The 21,313-nt window shown below is 39.3% G+C and overlaps 2 protein-coding genes across 4 annotated transcripts in view; one reads left to right on the plus strand and one right to left on the minus strand.

Moving 5' to 3' along the window:
• Nucleotides 1-228: 228 nt before the first annotated feature.
• SLC25A32 (solute carrier family 25 member 32) lies at nucleotides 229-19,824 on the minus strand. 3 transcript variants are annotated; one of them, XM_045517244.2, is made up of 8 exons: nucleotides 19,694-19,824; nucleotides 19,223-19,505; nucleotides 6,692-6,842; nucleotides 4,788-4,873; nucleotides 3,511-3,671; nucleotides 3,034-3,147; nucleotides 2,548-2,693; nucleotides 229-1,598 (listed from the first exon to the last, which is right to left on the minus strand). In XM_045517244.2, exons 2-8 carry the CDS (start codon nucleotides 19,374-19,376, stop codon nucleotides 1,463-1,465), a joined length of 948 nt encoding a protein of 315 aa, XP_045373200.1. In that variant the 5' UTR covers nucleotides 19,377-19,505; nucleotides 19,694-19,824; the 3' UTR covers nucleotides 229-1,462. The 3 variants fall into 3 exon arrangements, with proteins under 3 accessions (XP_045373200.1, XP_010954098.1, XP_074209328.1); XM_010955796.3 differs by having other exon boundaries at nucleotides 19,626-19,754; XM_074353227.1 differs by lacking the exon at nucleotides 19,694-19,824 and having other exon boundaries at nucleotides 19,223-19,619.
• The window catches only part of DCAF13 (DDB1 and CUL4 associated factor 13), a 29,542-nt gene continuing 28,016 nt past the window's right edge, over nucleotides 19,788-21,313 (plus strand). The window contains exon 1 of the mRNA XM_010955798.3: nucleotides 19,788-19,952. Coding sequence (XP_010954100.3) covers nucleotides 19,883-19,952 — 70 coding nt within the window. The 5' untranslated portion in view covers nucleotides 19,788-19,882. The remainder of the gene's footprint in view (nucleotides 19,953-21,313) is intronic.

Below are 21,313 nucleotides of genomic sequence, written 5' to 3' on the forward strand. Positions count from 1 at the left end.
TCAGGATTTCATATAAATCACAGTATGATCCAGCAGTAGGAAAAAAAACACATCACATTTAAAACGCATTACTCTGGGGCAGGATGTAGCTCAGTGGTAGAGTGCGTGCCTGGCATGCATGAGGTCCTGGGTTCAATCCCTAGCACTTCCATTATAATAAATAAATAATTACCCCCCCCCAAAACCCACGCATTCCTCTGCATGTTATAAGAGATACATTAAATACAATTAGGTACTTAATTCATCTTTATTTTTAAAACAAAGCCATTTTCAAAATATAAAAAATAGACCTCTTTTCAAAGAACCATTTAAATATGGCTTTGAAAACTATAATATTTTATTTATAACAAATAGATGGTAGTGCAAAAAGCATTCATAGATGTTTATGGTAAATAAAAATACTAGTATTCTGGCATCCTTTTGGGGCAGGCCTTTATAGTCATAGAAATTTACAATAACTGATAAATGTAAAATTGATAATGGCCTTTTAATTTGTATTTAAACCTGAATTTGAGCAACCAATGTGATTGGTCATTTATTTGGGATCTGGACCCATATATCTGAAATCTGAGTAAGAAGCTAAAGCTTCTCATTTCCATACAGTATGTCAACAAACATATCCCAATCATTCCAGTATCTGTATAAGGTGATCTATTAAGCAACTCCAGTAAGTTGATTTACAGCCAAATAAGCTAAATAAAAGCTGACACAGGCTGGCTCCTAGTTCAGATTTTATACATATAAAAGACACTAAGTACCCATGCCAAAAAATAATAATGGAACCCAGGATTACATTTTAAATTACAAAAGAGCCTCTGGGGAAAAAAATTAGTGGATGGAATAACAACAGATATCAGATATTTCTCAAATTAAGAGAAGTACATAACTTTTCAAATTTCTCTAGTTCATGCCAACTGAATGAACTAAAGCCTTTTATAATGGAGTTTTTTCTCACCAAAATTTCCAAATTCTAAAATGGTCAGGATTTGGGCAACATCTTTTTCAGCAAATCCTTAAAGTTTAATTTATCCTTGAATCAGCAATGACATCTTTAAGAAGCCATTTTCTTGCTATTGCACAGAGGTTGATTTTAAAGCCAATCCAGGCAAATGAGTTCAGAAAAAGCACATTCTTCTAATCCACTTAGCAAACGCTGCCAATCGGATTGTACTTGGACAGTGAAATGGAGAAAATTTGCGAAACTCTCCGCTTGGTGTCAGTTTCAACTGTTGTGTTGCTGGCAACCATTCCAGACAGAGGTAGCCAAGTCCCATGTGTACGGGGAAGGCAAGAGCAGAAAAACACTGAAGACTCAGCGGTTCTGTGACTGCTAATGATTATAAACCGAGTTCGATTACGAGCCATGTTGCTGTTGAGTATTCTTCTGAAGGTTTTATATCTCAAATACAAAAGAAGCATGTTGCTGTCTTGGGCAAATGTACTGGAATTATCTTCTTTTAGCTTACATTTTCTTTTCTCTAAGGCCAAGTAAAAAATGTGAGACATTTTCATATACCACAAAGGTAATACAGCAGGCTGGAGTCACTCTAATCAGATTGGGGGCAATCCCTTTGTAAAATCCACCGATGCTTTCTTTCCTTTAGAGGGAAAAAAAAAATAGATTTATACTTAATTTCCTACAGAGCTAGCCTGAAGACACAAAAATTTGACAGGGCATGGAGCCAGCATTCAAATCGCACTGGGAGTAAAGTCCATGTTTTCAATGTCTGGAAGTAATGTAGTTTATGAGCTATTTGTAGGGCTTAGTATATTCCTTTTGTGAACTGAGGAAGACACGGCAAGGACACCTCAAAACTGAACTGAAAAGTGCTTTAATCATAACCATCTTTCAAACGCCTGTAAATGGGTGAACAGGCAGGAATGTTAACTGATGCAGGCATTAAATAGCTCATCGCTTACATAAATGCCAGACAACACTAAATACATACTGGAATAAAATAAAAATAAAACTATTTCCTTAATGCCTAGAATTCAATATGGCCTTGAAACTTTTCACTGAGGTCCTCAAATATTTACTGAATTGAACTGAATTTAAAATTTTAAATATTCTGCTCTGACCTTTTAGAATTAAAAAGAAACATGGGGTTGTCTACCTGTAACAGTTCAAACATTCCCATGCTGAAGAACAAACATCTCTTCCACACAAGGAAAACAAAGTGTTTGCAAAAGTTATGGTGCCGGTAGCCGGTGTGGAGCCTTCTTAATTGTATTAAACTAGGTTTTAATGACTTCCTGTATTCAATGCCATTCAAATATTTTTTAACACCTAAATTTTAATTCATTTGTCAAAGCACTTTCACAGATGTCACCTGAATTTTATAACAACTCTGTCAACCTAGATATTCAAATTCTACAAATGAAGAAGTTAGTTCTTGTGGCTCTCCATGCAGTAAATGGGGAAAACGGGCCAACTCCATGCTTTCACCCCCGCACAGTGGTCTTTGCTAGAAGACTAAGGTCAACTGGACAGTTTAAGATGTGCAGAGTCCCCCCTAAGAGCCATTTTGCTGTGCCACATGCTCTTACCTCCACGTCTTTGTGATCACATCCAGGACCCCACTGTAAGACATGTGCTGATCCTGCAGGCGAGCCCTCACAACTTGGTATGGGTACGTTGCTGCCACAGCAAATATCTTGGAGAGTGCTGCAACTGATATATACTCCACTGTGCTCTAAAGGACAACACAGAACATTTGTTTTCCTTTAGAGAGGAGTTCTCTAAAAATATAGAAGTAAAAACTACACAGAAGTAAAAATTACACATGAAAACAAACACTTAAGTGGATCTGTAAGCGAAAAATACCGTTTCCTGTCTTAACACAAGCTCTGGCTAATTAAGAGGTTCTATTTTTAACATCTGTGTGTCATTAGCCTAGAAGATTGTTATAAATTAGTGGCAGAGTCAGTACTCATGATCCTAGCCACACTTATCAAAGTACATGTGACAAAATTTCCATCTACTAAATGCCCATAAATGTAAACGATACCATTTTTTTTCAAGAATCATCTTACCAGCTGAGCTTCTGGTAATCTATTGATATGTTGGTTGTATTTCAACTTCAACAGCTCATATGCCATAAACTGAAGGGCACCATGCGATGTTCCAAACAGTCCAGGAACAAATCCCTATAAAGGAACAATTGAAGAGGGAAAAAAAGGCTAAACCAAGCAAGTTCCCAAGGGACCAGAGCTTCCAGGGAGGTGAGTAAGGAATGGATGACCTCAATGTGTGACTTAGTGAAATGGTTACTCAACAAAGTTTTAGTCCTTCCCACACCCACCAGTGTATCACAATGATACCTCTCACCATAATGAGGATAAGAGTTTAAAGTATAATTTCAATACAGATTTCAGTTTTCATTAAATTGTTTCTTGCTTAAGTTTGGCTTCTTTCTAGGACTGACTATGGTTCATTCAAAACTAAGACAACAGAGCCAAGACAAAGTACAACTGTCAGCTATTAAAAGTATACTGAGAATAATTCATTACCTTATACAATCCACGCACACCTTCATACTTGTATATTTTCACAAGTGTATCAAACATTCCTTTATACTGCCGCTGGGAGGCGTTAACAACACCATCATACTGTAACATGAGGCGAGTTTTTGTTACCCATAATGGGTTGGTAATGCAGAGGGTCATGGCTCCTGAAATCAGATTTAAATATTACTCAGCATATAGGTACTTTCTCACTTCTGACAATATGAGTTAAGAACAGTGCACTCACACAAGAAATGGGGGTGCCCAACAGTGAGATGTGTTCACTGAGGCACAGATCTAGGGTTAACGGTGACAGTTTCTTGGTGGTCTTAAAAAGTTCCCCCTGAGGTTAGTGAAAAGTAAACTAAAAAGGAGATGGACCTCAAAGTGAGAACACCTTCCCTTTGAGGTGTGAGGACAGCAAAGGTGTCCTGGTTCCTACACAAAGTGACCTGCTGTGCAGAAGTCCTGACGCAGGCTCTGATAAGGAGACACAGACACTTAGGAGGACCCAGTACAACCCCAGAGGGGTTGAAGATTAGGGGAAAAGGACCAGGAATCCAGCACCTCGGTAACTGTGGCGTCTACATGTATATCCACCCCAACTTTATCACAATCTTCCTCAAATCCATTCAAAGTAGCCACTACACCTCAAAAATAGTATCTGCATTCTTTACAGGAAGTGGTGATTTTTGTAAAAACAAACAAAAAGCCATCTGAGTAAGTTTCTCATTTGCCGAGTCTCCTAAGTACTCCTTTTATTCAACAAATATTTATTAGGTCCTGCTGTGAGTCAGGTCTCTGCCAGCAGCAGGGTATTCAAAAATGAGTAAGATAATTCTTGCTTTAAAAAGCAATCAGCAAACATTTAGAAACCAAGGCAGAGCAAGGTATCAGAGTAGGAGCTATGAAGACTTATGAGCCCTACTTTTTTTTTTTTCTTCTGAATATTATACATACATAGGCAATTACACAAGGCTACTAAATTGCTTAATTCGAAAATGGAAATCATACTTTAATTGAAGAAATACTACACTGTATCATCTTAAAATTAGCAAGTCATAACTTTTCTAAATGTTACACCCTTTGTGATAAGTAAAACTCTTGAAATCCAAAATAATCCATCAGAATATCTGCTTTCTAAGAAATTTCATGTGATAACTGATTAATATAGTCAGATGAGCATATTTAAATTCTGGTATTCACAGAAAAAAGGCAAATAAAATTTTAAAAAAGGGAAAATCCAGTTGGAAGTTGATGTTTGACGTTTCACACTGCCTTACCAGCTTCAGCAGCGGAGATGAGGTATTCTGTGGCCTCTAACCGTTCAGCTCTTCCTTCTGTCTTATATGATTTGATGGCATTGTAACTAAAAGAATTAAACACGAGCAGCTGAGTAATTTTTGAACATGTGTCATAAAGTAGTAAAGTCTGCTTTAAAGTAACAACAACAATATCCCAAAAGTAGAAGTCAATGTATAATGCAACTACAAAATGAGACCTTTTTCAAATAATGGATTTGCTGGAAATTATTACTGCAAGAATATACCACCGCTCCCCACAAATGTATAAGGCTGGCAATACATATGTAAAATCACATGCTCAACCATTAATGAAAACAGCAGACAGAACAACTGGAAGGGGGAGGGTCTAGGGAAGGTGCAACAACTGAGCAGACAAGGCAGGAACAAAAAAGGGGCAGCCAACGAACACGGGCTGAGCACCTGTGTTCACGTACTGCGGGTGGCGATTCTGATAGTAAAATATTCCATGGATCCTTCCTAACAGATTAACAAGGATCACAGCGGTGCACAACATATAACAAAAGACAACACACAGTACCATAAGAGATTCAGGAGCTATTCCAGAGATCACAGAGGGCTTTGTGCAGGAGACAGCGTTGAGCTGGGAGTGGAGAGACAGGCGCAGTTTCAACAGGGAAATGTGAGAGTGAGCAGAAGTCACAGGGGTGGATGGGAACACAGGGCAAATTGAGTGAGCCACACGTGAGTGGCACACTGACATTTACACTTTACTTGGCATACTTGGCAGAAAATAGAGAGGCATAAAATGTTTCCGAATGAGGGAGTTAAATCAGCCTATTTTCTATAACTCTTAATTTCCACTTTCCTCTGAGAAGAAGACTTAAACTAAACAAATCTTTCCAAATGTTACTAATCTATTCTAACATAAAACAAGTGCACTGTTTTATTATAACTTCAAGACATAAACCTATATGGCTTGCCCTTAGAAACTCTCTTTAAAGAATCCACACAATTCTGAAACTATTAAATTTTATACATGCAGTTTCATCTAAGTATGTCTTAAAACTGAAAGTAGGAAAAATACTTAAATACTGAGGCTGATTTTTATTTTGCTTTCACTTAATATTTTAAGATTGGTCTGGACACTGGCATAAAATTATAAGCAATCAAGTAAAATATAGGACACCAGGTATTGATGTTTTCCTCAAAATGCCACGTTTCAAAAACAAAGTCTCCCCATTCACAGGTTCAGTTTGAAATCTCAGAGGCAAGCCCAGGACAGCACACGCTCCTCCACTGCTGTGCGGCGATGCTTTGTTTCCAGGCTCCCAGACACTCAGTGACTTGAATGTGGCTGCCATAGGTGCTTTCTGTGGCTTCAGCAAGTATGCAATAGTAGTTATTGCAGATGGTGAGGACACCTGACAGGTGAAGGAGTAAGGAAATGAACCAGCTAGGAAGGTGAAGGAGCAGGTCAGACACGAGGTAAGAAAGGAACATGCTTCAGACTCTCTCAGCCACGCGCTGGCTTTGGCTTTCCGTTCCCGCTAGGGAGCTCCCGGGTGCGTGTTCTTATGAGGACTCCAAGGTCTGTCCTCTTTTGCTTTTCCAACTTCATTATGAATCAAATGTATTTCTGTGAGATGAATTCAGCTCATCCGAGAAGTAGCTTCTGGAAGACTGTTTTTCCATCTCACCCTTTCACCTTCTTCCTATTAAGAACTTTTTTCCAGACCAAATGCCTCTGAAAATAGCTTACAGAGAATGAGACTAATAAGCCACTTTGCTCTTTCTGAAACCCTTCTAATTCAGAGAAAACTGAGTAAATGATTCATCTTGCTTCATCAACTGAGTTTTAAAAAATCATTGAAAATAAAAATTCCTTTTTATTTACTACTGTAAAATCTCCCAGATCTACTCACAAGAAAAAGTAGAGTCCCCAGGATAAACCTGCTCCCCACACATTTGGGGTTACTCCTTGGTAAAGTCCCCGTAGTCCATCAAGTTTCCAAATGGTAGTCAAGCAATGCAAAATTCCTTTGTATTTCGGTCTCAGTTCCAATCCGTCACTCACTGCGGTAAAGGATACACAGAGTTACATGGGAGCAAAATTCGAGCTCTGAATTACATATAAAATAGGTATCACACAGTCATATAAAGGAGGTAAATTCAGAAGAAAAAATCCTTTTTTGTAGATAAAATTATTTTCCAGGACGTAATATTTTTTAGTTAATACATTCATGAATTTATCCAAGTTTTAAGTGCTTAGTATGCCCTTGTAAAATCTTGGGACAAGATGTGAGAAGTGACAAGGAAGAAAATGTAGAGAATGGGATAAACTTTTTTCTGGAAATTCTCTTGCCAACATGCCCCCCAACACCCCCCAACCCCTAAATCAGAATAGAAAGTAGAAAAAGTATCCTTCCCATCCACTGTTCTGTTACTCTCACAGGTTCTAAATTTATTAAAACATGGCAGAGTAAGGCAAAAATAAGTGATACTATATACATTTTGTGTCTCTTAAACAAGGAGAATTCAAGTCTGTTTTGAAGCTTAAAAGATAATACTTATTTTAAGTAACTTCTATTTCATGAAAGACTCCTCCACAAACAAGAGATTGAAAAAAAATTTGTAGTATAGAGCTAATATATCTAATACACAAAAAGTATTCACAAACCCATAAGAAAATGACAATCCCTAAAAAACATTATGGGAAAGTTACATAAATGTCAATTCACAGGAAATTACACATAGTCCAATGGAACAGAACAGAGAGCCCAGAAATAAGCCCACCCACTTATGGTCGATTAATCTGCGACAAAGGAAGCAAGAACGTACAATGGAGAAAAGACAGTCTCTTCAACAACTGTGCTGGGAAAACTGGAGAGCTATGTGTAAAAGAATGAAATCAGAACATTCTCTAACACCAGATACAAAAATAAACCCAAAATGGATTAAAGGCCTAAATGTAAGACCAGATATCATAAAACTCCAAAAGGAAAACATAGGCAGAACACTCTGACATAAATAGTAGCAAAATTTTTTGAATCTATCTCCTAAAACAAAGGAAATAAAAGCAAAATAAACACGTGGGACCTAATGAAACTTAAAAGCTTCTGCACAGCAGAGGAAACCATTGACAAAACAGAGAGACAACTTACTGAATGGGAGACAATATTTGCAAATGATATAACCTATAGGGGGTTACTATCCAACATATATGAACAGCTACTACAAGTCAACATCCAAAAGCAAACAATCCATGCGTGGGGGCTGGGTGCTGAAATGTGGGCTTCAGCAGACAAACCCAGGGCAAGGACTGTGGTTGGCTGTGCAGAGACAGCCCAAAGGGACTGGAGTGTGGTCCTGGCCACAATCAAGGATGTGCGCAGGACGGAGCCTGGGCTTCTTAGCCCCATTGTTAATGTGCACCCAAAGGGAGGGGCGGGGCCTGGCCACAGAGGCCTCATTCTCAGTGGGTTCACAGCGGGCACGGCTCATCCTCTGGAGGGTCCATCAACAGAGGAAAGGATAAAGATGACATGATATATACAAAAGGAATGAAATTTTCCCATTTGCAGCAACATGGATGGACCTGGAAGGTATAATGCTAAGTGAAATAAGACAAATACTGTATGATATCACTTATATGTGGAATCTAAAAAATACAACGAACTAGTGAATGTAGTAAGACATAGACTCAAAGATATAGAGAACAAATTAGTGGTTACCAGTGAGGCGAGGGAAGGGGGGAGGAGCACCATAGGAGTAGGGGATTAAGAGGTACGAACTATCAGGTATAAAACAAGCTACAAGGATATATTATACAACATGGGGAAAATAGCAGATATTTTAAGTATAAACCTCTAAAAATTGTAAATCACTAGACTGTACATCTGTAATGTATAATATTGTATATTTAGTATACATGAATACATGAATAAAAAAAGAAGCATTGACAAGATCGGGAGCATTCAGGGTGGTATGGCCGTAGACCAAAAAAAGAAGCATTGAAAAGGTTTTCAACCTAACCAATAAAACACAAATTAGATTAAAAAAGCTTTTTTTTTTTTGGCTTCCAGACTGAAAACAATTTTAAGATTTGTTAATGCCCACTGTTGGTGAGGGTGCAGGGAAACAGGCACTTTCATGTCCTTTTTGAGAGCTGTTTAGTAAGAGTATCCAATAAAAATTTAAATGCAATTATTCTTTGACCTAGCAGTTCCATTTCTAAAAATATATCCTATGGAATTACTAGCCCAAATCTACAAAGATACACATAGAAGGATGTTCACTGTAGCATCCTGTGTGACAGCAAAAGTGAAAGTAAGAAATTTCAATATCCACCAATAGGAAAATATTTAAATAAATGATGAGACATCTATACTGTGGACTACTCAAAGTATTTAGAAAGATTGAGACAGGTAGCAAGATACCTGATTATGTTAAAATAATTAGCTTACTTAAAAACCACCCTTGTCAACTATACACATGTACTTTTACATGTGTTTAGGTATGGCTGTAAAAGGAACAGATGGGAACACTCATAAGGTTGATAGTAGCCATCTGCAGGGAACAAGACAAGACTGGCTGTGAACAGTTGTAGGGGGACAATGATAGAGACAATTCAACAATACAAATCAGATGATATAAAAAGTAAACAAAGATGCCATTGACCTTTTGTAATAAAATAAAACAAAGTAGCCCAAGGGAAAATTAAAGAAATTTTTTTCTCTGTCATCCTTCATTCAAGAACATTTTCAGATGCTTTATATCTGCAACTGAAATACAGTACTTTTAAAACCTTTTCCAAAAAAACCTTTTCCATGTAATAAATATTAAACTAGCATACAATCATTAAAAATGGCTTTTTAAAAAGCAAAACATGTATGCTGTAGAAAATTTACAAAACATAAAAAGGCATAAAAAATAAAAATCACTGTCAATGCCACCACTCAGAGATGACTACCCTATTGTGGTTATTTCCCCCCTTTCTTGTGGACGTAAATGCCAGTTCTCTTATCTCTAGACCAGATCTTTTTGCTGATCTTCAGATCTACATAGATAAATACAAGGAACAAAAGTTGCAGCTTGAACATATCCAAAACTGAACTAGTTTTCTCCAACCCTTTTGAAGCTGCTCTTACTCTACTGTTTGGTATGGCTCAATAAACAACACTCCCATCTACACAGATGCTCAAGTCGGAAACTTGGGGACCATCCATGAACACTCCTCCCTTCATAACCTCTTAACAAGGTTAAGAAGTCCTATTGATTCTGTATCACAAGTCTCTCTGGATCCATCCACATCTCTCAGTTCACAGTGCCATCACCTTCCTTCAGGACACCAACACTTCTCAACTAGTGACGGGAATTTAAATTAGCCTTCTTATCTCTAGTTCTGCTGCCCTGCCTCTGTTAACTGCACTAGAGGCTGAGTAACCTTTCTAGAAACAGGCATTTCAACAAGTCATTCATCTACTTAGAACAATTCTATACCCTAAACCATAAAGAAAGACCATATTCCTTAACATAGTACATGAGAGCCTTCAGCACTCTCTTCTGCCATGAGCCCCAGTCTCCTCTTTCTCTCCCCGAATTCTATGATGCTGCCTTATGGAACTTACTGCATAGTGCCTGGCTCACTGAAGTCTACACTTCAGAATATTTGATAAAAATTGCTAGAATGTTATACAATTTTCAGTTCTTACCTAGTCTCTGACCTTAGAACTTTGGCAGAGGCTATGCTGTCTGCTATGAACACTCCCCTTACCTATTCCTTCACACAGCTAACTTTGATTCTTTTTTCGGGTCTCAGTTTAATAATCATTTCCTTTGGGGATCCTTTCCTATCTTCTAGATGAGGTCAAGTTTCTCTGCTCCCTTGGCATACCATACTTCCCCTACCATAATAAAACATTCTTCACTGCAATTAGCAGATCCTTGTTCAATTATCCTGGCTTCCCAGTAGGAAAGATGCTCTGTGAGGGCAAAGACTACTACTTCTTCATTGCAGCATGTCTACTCCTGTCACAGTGCCTTGTACATTGGAGGCTCTCAATTTATATGTGTTCAATTAATATAGCCTGAATATTGTTTCCAGGTCTAGTGTCCTTTCCAGGTCTAGTGTCCACCCCTCTCTACCATGTTCTGCCCCAGAAGCCTGATCTTGCCTTCCAGCTTCTAGCTGAGTTGCGCTAGTGGGGAGCCCTGGCAGATCAGAGGGATGGAAGAGAGCAGATGCAGGTATTTATTCTTCCAAGGGTTGCCTTGGGCAGGCTGCATGCCTTTAGGAAGGTCACAGCTCCTTTCAAGGTGGCTCTCTCTCAGGGACTGTTTCCCCTTGTCCTTTCGCCCTTCAGGTTCAACAGCACAAACTGTTTCTAGCTCCAGAATACATTATTCCTTGTGGTTTTCCTATAATCTGCTCACATCTTTGTATACAGTCCTTTTAAGCAACCCCGTGCCCCAGAACTATCCTATTTTGAATATGCCTTCTGTATTCCACAGGGAAATGAACTGAAAGAGAATGCCAAATTTATAATCTAGATTTTTAAATAAAATTGATATATTATAAAATAAGATTTCCAAGATTCAAAAAAAATTACCAAAAACTTTGAATAAGATGGTTTTGCCTCTCAGAGAAATCCCATCATTTGTACTATTCCTCTAGTTGACATGTGAATTGTTTTTTCTTTTTCTTTTGCTATTATTAAAAGGTCTTTAAAGTTATTCTGTTCAACAATTTGTAGAAATTATATCTTTAGAAGGGGAATTAGATGGGGTCAAAGGGTATAAATTTAAGGTTACAAATACATACTGAAACTGCCCTCCAGAAAGTTTATACAAATTTACATACACAGGCACGCCCAGCTCACTGTCCCCTTGGCACCACCTTACTGTGCATACTGGTGCCTGGCAAAGAACAACTGACTTGTTTACTAATGCCTGGCAAAGGGGGAAAAGTCAATTTCTTTCATCATTAACCTGACAATGTTACACCACAAAATGAGATTAAAGTGCACGAGGCTTTCTTTGTTAGAAGACCTGGGTTTGGTAACTAACTTCCCTAAATAACTATTTGGTCTTTTCTTTCTGAGCTTTAGCAACCTCTCTTATCAAAAGCAAGTAGCAGAGTGGCTCTCAAGAAACGTTTTGCCCTGTACTTTGTAATCTTTCTGATGCTTTCCTTGGATTTTGTGTCTCTCATTCATCTGCATAAATTTCTTCTAGGTAAATTTTTCTTTCAATAATAAGTTCACAACACAAGTTCTCTCTTCAAGTTAAAAATCAGAACAAATCATAAAACACCACCTTTGCTCTGCATACGTATGAACCATTGATTTTTCAATTGTTTTGAGAAGTCACTTTATCCCAGGAGTATTAAGTGTCTCAGAAATAGGCAACAACATTCCATACCTTGTATTTCCTCAATACTATGATCTTACCTGCTTTATCATATAGTTTGGATCAAGTCTTTAATTTTGAAAAATATTCATTTGCTCACAGGTAAGTATTTTGTAAAATAAACAAATAAATAAATGATATATTGACTCCTTATCATTGCCAGGCAAAGTAGAAATATAAATATCAGTAGGAAACATACCCTGAACTTGAGGAAGATACAATCTTCAAAGCAAAAAGGACAGCAATCTCATTACAAAGTTATGAGCAATGTGGGAAATGTACGAAGTGCTGTGGGAATACAGAGGAAACACGACCACCGCTGGTAAAGGAGGAACTGGGAGGTGTGGTCAGGTGACAGAGAAAGAGAGGAGACACTAGGGTGGAGCCTTGAAGATTGATCAGAAGCTTGTCTTCAGAAAGATGAGAGAATGGTTTATCTCTGGACAAATGGAACAGCTGCTGCAAATACATGAAGCACCACAGCACCTGGCAGTGTTTGGGAGAACACTGGGGATGTGGTAGAGCTGAAGTGTATGGCTGGTAGAGGGAAGGGATGGTAAGATATTAGCCTATAAGGGGCAAGGGCTTGTAATGGACTGAATTTTGCCCCATCCCCCAACCCTGCCCAAATGCATAGGCTGAAGCCCTAACCCCCAATGTGACTGTATTTAGAGACAGGACCTTTAAGGAGGTAATTACAATTAAATGGGGTCATAAAGGTGGAGCTCTAATTCAATAGGACTGGCATCCTATTATAAACAGGAAGGAAGACAAACCAGGAGAGCACATGCAGAAGAAGGCCATGTGAGGACACTTCTGAGAAGGCAGTCATCTGTAAGCAAGGAGGAAGGCCTCTCCTAGAAACCAACCCTGCTGGTCCTTTGGACTTCCACCCCCAGAACTGTGAGAAAATCAACTTCTGTTGTTCAAGCCATGCTGTCTTTGGTATTTTGTTATGGTAGCCCTAGCAGACTAAGACAGACCTAATTGCAAAGGTTCTTGAAAAATCACAAATGAGAATTTGACTCTGACCTCAAAATTCCAATTTCTCAAACTTAGGCCTAAGTGTGCCTAAGATAATCAAATACGTGTTTATAAAGGATACCCTGGCAGCCCAAGGAGAATGAATGTTCAGGTGAAAAACCTGGAAGCAAGAAAACAAGTTAAGAGACCACTGCAAAGTTAGTGAGATGAAGAGAAGACATGGAAACAGCCTAAATGTCCATCAACAGGTGACTGGATAAAGAAGATGTGGTATATTTATACAATGGAATACTACTCAGCCATAAAAACCGACAACATAATGCCATTTGCAGCAACATGGATGCTCCTGGAGAATGTCATTCTAAGTGAAGTAAGCCAGAAAGAGAAAGAAAAATACCATATGAGACCGCTCATATGTGGAATCTAAAAAACAAAAACAAAAAGAAACAAACAAACAAAAACAAAGCGTAAATACAGGACAGAAATAGACTCACAGACAGAGAACACAGACTTGTGGTTACCAGGGGGGTGGAGGGTGGGAAGGGATAGACTGGGATTTCAAAATTGTAGAATAGATAAACAAGATTACACTGTATAGCACAGGGAAATATACACAAAATGTTACGATAACTCACAGAGAAAAAAATGTGCCAATGAGTGTGTATATGTCCATGAATGACTGAAAAATTGTGCTGAACACTGGAATTTGACACATTGTAAGATGATTATAAATCAATAAAAAATGTTAAAAAAAATTAAAAAAACAAAAAACAGATGCCTGGATAAAGAAGTTGTGGTATATTTATACAATGGAATACTATCCAGCCATTAAAAATGACAACATAATGCCATTTGCAGCAACATGGATGTCCCTGGGAAATGTCATTCTAAGTGAAGTAAGCCAGAAAGAGAAAGAAAAATGTCATATGATATTGCTCATATGTGGAATCTAAAAAAAAAAAAAAAAAAAAAAGACAACTTAAATGTAAAACAGAAACAGACTCATAGATATAAAATACAATCTTGTGGTTGCCAGGGGGGAGGAGGGTGGGAAGGGACAGGCTGGGAGTTCAAAATTTGTAGATACTGACAGGTATATACAGAATAGATAAACAAGTTTATACTATACAGCACAGGGAAATATATACAAGATCTTGTGGTAGCTCATGGTGAAAAAGAATTTGTCAATGAATATATGTGTGTTCATGTATGACTGAAAAATTGTGTTCTACACTGTAAATTGACAAAACATTGTAAATTGACTATAACTCAATAAAATAAAATTTTTTAAAAAAGAGAGAATCTGAACTAGGGCCTCCCTAATGTCAAATTAAAATTGCTGTATGAACAAAACACAGTGATATTTTTGACCTAAATGGCCTTAAAATTATCTTGAAAATACTTGCCACCAAAGAATTAGTATGTGTATCTAAGTATCCCCTGCATAACTGTTACAATGGCCTATGACAACTAAAAGATGCCAACAGACACAACTGGAAGATAGAAAAGTTTGGTGTGCATGAGGGAGCCGAGACAGGGGCACTAATTTTTATTTCATTTTTGAGGAAAGACAACAAAGACTTTACAAAATTAACATTACTACCCTATTACAACCTGTTTAATTGGTTTGGTATTAGTTTACCCCTCCTGTCCCATGTCACACTGAAGAGTTCGTCCTTCTTTATAAAACCAGTCCCCTCTACCTGTACTCTATGCCAGCATTTCTAAACCTGCAGATGGCTCAAGAAATTGACTCAACACATCATTAAAAAAAAAAAACAAAAAACCCAACAACAGATTGGAATAGAAGAAAACATAAATGACATCACAGGTAGTAAGGCTAAGCATTGCTGTAAGAAACTTGTTTCAGTAATATGTGTAGGTGCATGCTTGCACCAGATGGCAAAGATAAAATTTATTTTCTACTGAGGGTTGTGGTCAAAAAAGTTTGAGAGAGACAGCTCTAGATTCTGTTCTCTCAGAACTGCTTGGAAACCTCTCTCATTATCTTTCTGTCTCCATCTCCTATCTCTTCCTTGCCTTTACTTCTTTTCCATCAAAATATAAACACTCAAGTGTCTCCTGAGTGTCTCTCTCTGATCCCTGTGCCTCCCTGTCAGTTAAGCTTCTGGAAGAGTTAACTACAATCTCAGCAGGGGCTTTCTTACCCCCACTGCTTCCCAATCCACTGCAAGCTGGTTTGGGCCTCCACCTGTTCCTGCAGGTGCTTTAGTTAAAGCCCTCCACGCGCATTCTGAGATTCCCCTCTTCTAACCCATGAGCAGCACCTCACTTATTCACCTCCTAAAACACACGTCTTTGGGCTAGTTTCACTCCAGTCTCTTGATTTTCCTCTTACTTCTTTGGCCACTAAATTTCCTTTGCAGCCTCCTTCTCTTCTGCCCATCCTTTAAATGCTGATCTTTAGGCAGTCTTTCCACTCAACAAGGGTAGTTCTCTCAGTCACTGAGTAGCTTCAGTTTCCATCGCTGTGCTATGGTTTTTACATCTCTAGCCCTGATCTCATTCCTAATATCCAGATCTGGCTTCCATTTTTACACAGTATAAAAGAGGTGTCAGTCTGTAAGCTTAATTTTCTGGAATCATTTTCATTTCATTTCAACCTCTAACATTTTACCCTTTAGCTGTACCAAACTACCCAATTATGGTTTCAAACTAACAGCATATGCAATGGAATCAGACTTCCTGGGTTTGAATTCCTTATTCCAACATTTACTGTGTGACCCTGAGTAAGTTACTAGATTTTTCTGTGCCTGAGTTTTCTCATCCACAAAATGGGAAGAACAACAGAACCTACCTCTAAAAATTACACAGAATTAAGTGAGTTAATACAGATAAAGCTCTTAAAAGCATGCCTAGCACATAGCATGCACTTAGTATCAGTTTATTTATGCTACTGGGTCTTGCAATACCATATACATACAAAATTTGACAGTGCAATTCTTGTCACTGGGCTCTACCTTTTGGTTCCTTGATTAACTTACAGATTATTAGGATTTCAGGTTATTTTAGAAAATTACTATTTTTACACCCAATTCACATTCTTCTTTGCTGGGCCTCCCTCTCATCATTTTCGATGATTTAAAATGCTGCCTTTAAGTTAGAAGGGGCCTCAATGATCACCTCACTTGATGGTTCCACCCAATACAAGAGTATCTTCTATGTCATCCAACTGTTGAACCCCTGCCAGTCATTACCAGTTTCATTTCTGAGTGCCACCACTTTGCCAGACCAAAATCTGCCTCCCTGTAATTTCCACGATCCCTCAGTCTCTGTCTGCCCTTCAGATCACCCGCAACGAGGCAGCTCCCTTTCTCATACTGCAGTTCTTTAAATACCATAAGTGCTTCCCACCCACTAAGGTAAACTAGTTCCTCCAGTCATTTCTTACATTAAATGATTTCTAATCCTTCTACTACTTTGGACACCTCTGAGTTCCAATTTGCACCTGAACTCATTGAAATATTCCAGGTTTGGCTTAATGGTCAAGACTAATACCTCCATCACTAGGTTATTATAATTTTATTAAAAGGGTTTAATTTTATAAAAGCATAAAACTACAGCATTAGTGTGGTAGCTCACAGCGAAAAAAAAAACATGACAATGAATATGTTAGTGTATAACTTAAAAATTGTGCTCTACATTGGAATTTGACACAACATTGTAAAATGACTATAACTCGATAAAAAAAAGTTGAAAAAAAGAAACTACAGCATTAATGTTGGTGGTCGATTGACTATTTTGATTTCAGTTATTCATCTTCCTAAATTTTCTTCTCTTCCACCACCATTTCCCAGCCACACTGTGGGCTTTGGTATTACAAAGTCCTGCCTTCAACTACTAGATCTTTAATTTTGTCCTCTTATCCTATGTCGGTCACCTTATCCATCACTTCAGCCCTACTGGTCTCCCAATAGTCTCTCTGTTTCATCAATATTACCAATATTCTCAGGTCCAAAGAATTCCTTCTCCTCAGGCACAGTCAAACTCACTGGACCAACCACACTATTCCTCACTGATCATTTCAACTGTCACCTCTTCTGCTCCTACATAAAATGCTGCAGAAGAGAAGTACCAAGTCATACAGGCCTGCACCTGCAGCCCAAAATTCTTTTCACATTCAAGCCACAGTACACAGGAATTTCTCAAGGTACTGGGGTGAGTGGTTAAGTGCCAGAGGGTACTTCAGTTAGACTGCCTGGATTCAAATCCCAGATCTATCTTTAAAAACTTGTAACTTGGGCAAGTTAGTCAACTTCGATTAACCTCACCTATATAACGGGGAAAATAAATTCACAGGGTTGTTCAGAGCAGTAAATGATATAATGTAAGTTAAGTTCTCAGTTCACTGCCTTGTGCCTAATAAACGCTCAATGAATGTTCTTCGTTGTCATAATTATTTGTGCATGCACTATAAACTCCATGGAAATTATATGCCTTTGTGGGTTTTCTTCTAGGGAGAACACTCCACAATGCTCACTGATTTTCGATGGTTTCTTGCCTCCTCTCGACCTGTCAAAATTTTAGACCTTCTTTGGAGAATCTCAAGATGTAATGAAATTTTACACATACAGATATATATGGCCATCACCAATCTATTATTTTCTTAACAGTCTACTTCTACTCACATTTTGCTATTTGGATTTATTCCATTTGGTCCTTAATTTTAATGTTGTCTACAATACTCTTAATTTGACTAAGTCTCAAGCCTACAATTAAACTATTAAATTCCCTCAGGGCAAAAACTTCATTCAGGTGCTACTGAATCCCACACAGCAGCCGACAAATGTTAAAAGAATGTATCCTAGGTAAATAGAATAATCTAACTTAAGATAAGCCACTTCTGCAGATCTAATTGTCAAGGCAGAACTTGTAGAAATAAGAGAACTGAAATCCAAGAAAAGTTTCCAAATTAAGCTACTAAAGACCTTTGAAGCTATCTTATCCAGAATTTAACATAGAGTTTAACTTCTAAAGTACTTTATTAATTTCAATACACTTAATTCACATAACTCAACGCACTTAATTCAATAAAGCTAAATTAAAAAAACAATAGTGTTTGGATTCCAGCTACCTATTCCTTCACAGGACTTTGTACCACACTGTAAATGCCAAAAGCAAATTTTCAAAAGAATTCCATCCCAACCTCATTCCTAACCGTCTGCCGAGGATTATGCCCTACTCCAAGCACTTGCATTTTCCTCTCAGCCCTAAGGCCAAACAAGTGGCAACCTACCCTAAGATTTCAAAGTACAGGTTTCCACCGCTATCCGAAAGTAAAGCATGAAAGCTTTAGTAAGCCAAAACTGCATAAAGCGAAGAAGCAATTACCTTAGCACGCACCTTGCTAACGGATGCACAAAATAAATCCAGATAAAGCACAGATGCTCACAGACACAGTTCAAAGCTATGGCGGCTTGATGCTGAGATGCTGAGTGTAGTTCCCAGGAAAGGAGCTGGTGTTGCCACTCTCGCTGCTGGTGGTACATGCTGCCTCTACAAGGGCTTGCTGCAAAACAAATGCTGAAGCTATTTTCGCCTTTTTTTCCGTAATAGCGAAAACCCTCTTCGGATTTCTTTCGGATTTGGGGGTTAGCGGAGAACAGGTACTGATATGTCTTTCGTAAAAGCGAAGTGGTGTAAAGCGAACTTTCGAAAAGCGGGGGATACCTGTACCTCCAGGGCTGAATGATTTGCACGTGTTAGGGTTAAACCTTAAAACGTGATGACCCCCTTCTTATTGTATAACCCAAGCTTTGAGTCCCACATTCTACACCAATGAGGATTTTTCTCAGATTTTTCACCCTTGTTCCCTGACTCTTAGTATTGGGGAAAGAGGACAACGGCGGCCAGACCCCTTCACCAGACTTGCCTTCCTCAAATCTGGCCCCAGGTGAGCCCGGACAGACAGCATCTTCCTCAACCCTCGCCTCGCCTACAGTATGGAAGAGGCAGAGAAAACCAAGGCCTCCTTGTACGTTTGTATCACTCAGTTCTGGGGGACAACTACGAGAAGCCCAGGGATCTGAATGGTTTCTTACCGGCGAAGCGGATCTTTACGAGGTCGAGCGGGTGCAGCGCGAGGTTGGAAAGGACCCCGCCGCTCACGCCCGCCACCAGATTCTCGTACCGGACGTGGCGGAACATCGTGGTCCACGCCGACGACCCGGACGCCGGCTGGCCCTGGCCCGTCATAAGCTCAGGGCCGGCTGATGCCGCGGAGGTGGGACGAGATGCAGTTGCCGCCACCGTGGCGACGGTCGCCCACTTCCGGGACTCACGCGTGGACTCAGCTGCGGGGGCCACGGGAACGAAGGCTAGACCCTGGTGCAGACAAGATGTGAAAGGTGCGGTGCAAGCCCCGCCAGCAGAGAACGCGAAGGGTGCCGGGCCCCACCTCCAAGGTCCCGCCCCGTCCGGCCCGCCTCGCCTCCCCTCGCCCACCTCCACGGCTGGCTAAGGACGAAGGGCGCGGATAAGAGAGCACAGCTGAATCACCGCCCCCGGCCAACCTTTGTCCGAGAACTACGGAGCGCCGCAAGGCCCAAACAAACCCCCTGGTTTCCACTCCATTGAAGTCACATGACAGGAAGTAGTCTCCAAGAAGCGGAAGTAGTCTGGAAGAAGCGGAAGCGGAGGAGGCCGCGGTAACCAGTACCTGGAAGGAAAGGCTCGTGGAGTCGGGGAAGGCTAGCGGCAAGATGAAGGTGAAGATGCTAAGCCGGAACCCGGACAACTACGTCCGTGAAACCAAATTGGACTTACAGAGAGGTGAGACAAGTTAGTAGGGAGTCCGCCAGCCTTGGGTCTGGCTTTGGCTTCCACCGAGTAAAGCTGGTGGGAGACTGGCGTTCCAATTTCGTTCTTTTCCTGTTGCCTTTCTCCTAGTTACTTTATGCAGATAAAACGCTTTGGTACTGGGCAGCAGAAAACTTGTCTTCAAGTCCTTTTCTTAATAACTTTCTCTAGTGGTAAGTGGGAAAGTTAGTTATGTTGGGAAATGTTTCCGTCTCCCCTCTTCCAGCTGCGGCTCTCTGTTCTCAGGTTCCTGGTGGAGTAAAGTGAAACTTGAATGAGCCACATTTGTGTACGGAAGGATTTAACATTTAAGCAGACTTCTTTAAACCTTTCCTGCTGCTCTGAGTTTTCGCCGCTTTACTGCTTAAAATTACATGCTTCTGGTTGTAGTAAGAGACAAAGGTGGAATAAAGCCATCACTTTTCTCTTTAAAACTCTTGTGGAGAAGTTTGATGGGGAATGGCTAAAGTGAAATAGATGAGCTTTATTTATCTGTGCTGGTCTGTTCCCCCATGAACATGCTGACTACTTATGAATTATAGCTCATAATATCTAAATGACAAGGAGCCAACCACGTGTGAACATACTATTCTAAGTAAAGAGAATAGCAGGTGCAAAAGTTTTAAGACAGGAATAAACTTAAGGCGTAAGAGAAGGCCCATGTCTTCGGAGTTTGAGTAAGGGATGAGCCATAGAAGGTGAGGGTGGACCAATATTTCACTATGACTGAGTAGTAGAGGTTATCAGTATATATATATGAGCAGTGCTATAAAGTAAATATGTGGTCTCTGTTCACAAGATGTTTACAGGGTAAGTAACCAAACAGCAATGTTTTTAAAATGCAAATCAGGATATACCACTTGGATTTGACCTGATCCCTTGAACTTGGTTCAATTTTCCTCTCTAGTTTCACCAGTGACTACTTTTCCCAAAAGTAGCTTACATTTACTCTTGTTAATCTGAGTACATTTCAGACATTCTATTTCAGGCGTCCTGTGGCAAACACTCTTACCAAGTTTCTATCCTTTCTCTGGGAAGTTTTCTCTAAACAATAGTCTTTCCAAACTTATCCACTGCAGATCCTCCTCCCAGTCCTCCCCCTCCCCGTCCTGGTCTGGTACACATTTTTTTTAAATTTTGTTTTTTATTGAATTGTAGTTGATTTACAGTGTTAGTTTCAGGTGTACAGCAAAGCAATTCAGTTATAAATATACATACATACATATATATTTTTTCAGATTCTTTTCCACTATGTTATTAAAAGAAATTGAATATAGTTCCCTGTCCTATACAGTAGGTCCTTGTTGTTTATCTGTTTCATATATAGTAATGTG

This window comes from Camelus bactrianus, chromosome 25 (assembly GCF_048773025.1).
Source record: "Camelus bactrianus isolate YW-2024 breed Bactrian camel chromosome 25, ASM4877302v1, whole genome shotgun sequence".
NCBI lineage: Eukaryota > Metazoa > Chordata > Mammalia > Artiodactyla > Camelidae > Camelus > Camelus bactrianus.

What these genes read in the sequence shown, in the direction of transcription:
- SLC25A32 (XM_045517244.2), bottom strand. Translation starts at nt 19,376, where the DNA reads ATGACGGGCCAGGGCCAGCCGGCGTCCGGGTCGTCGGCGTGGACCACG. An exon ending in CGTAAAGATCCGCTTCGCCG is followed by an intron (nt 6,843 to 19,222) that starts GTAAGAAACCAT and finishes CCTTTACCGCAG; the next exon opens with TGAGTGACGGATTGGAACTG. An exon ending in GTGTGCGTGGATTGTATAAG is followed by an intron (nt 3,148 to 3,510) that starts GTAATGAATTAT and finishes GTTCCTTTATAG; the next exon opens with GGATTTGTTCCTGGACTGTT.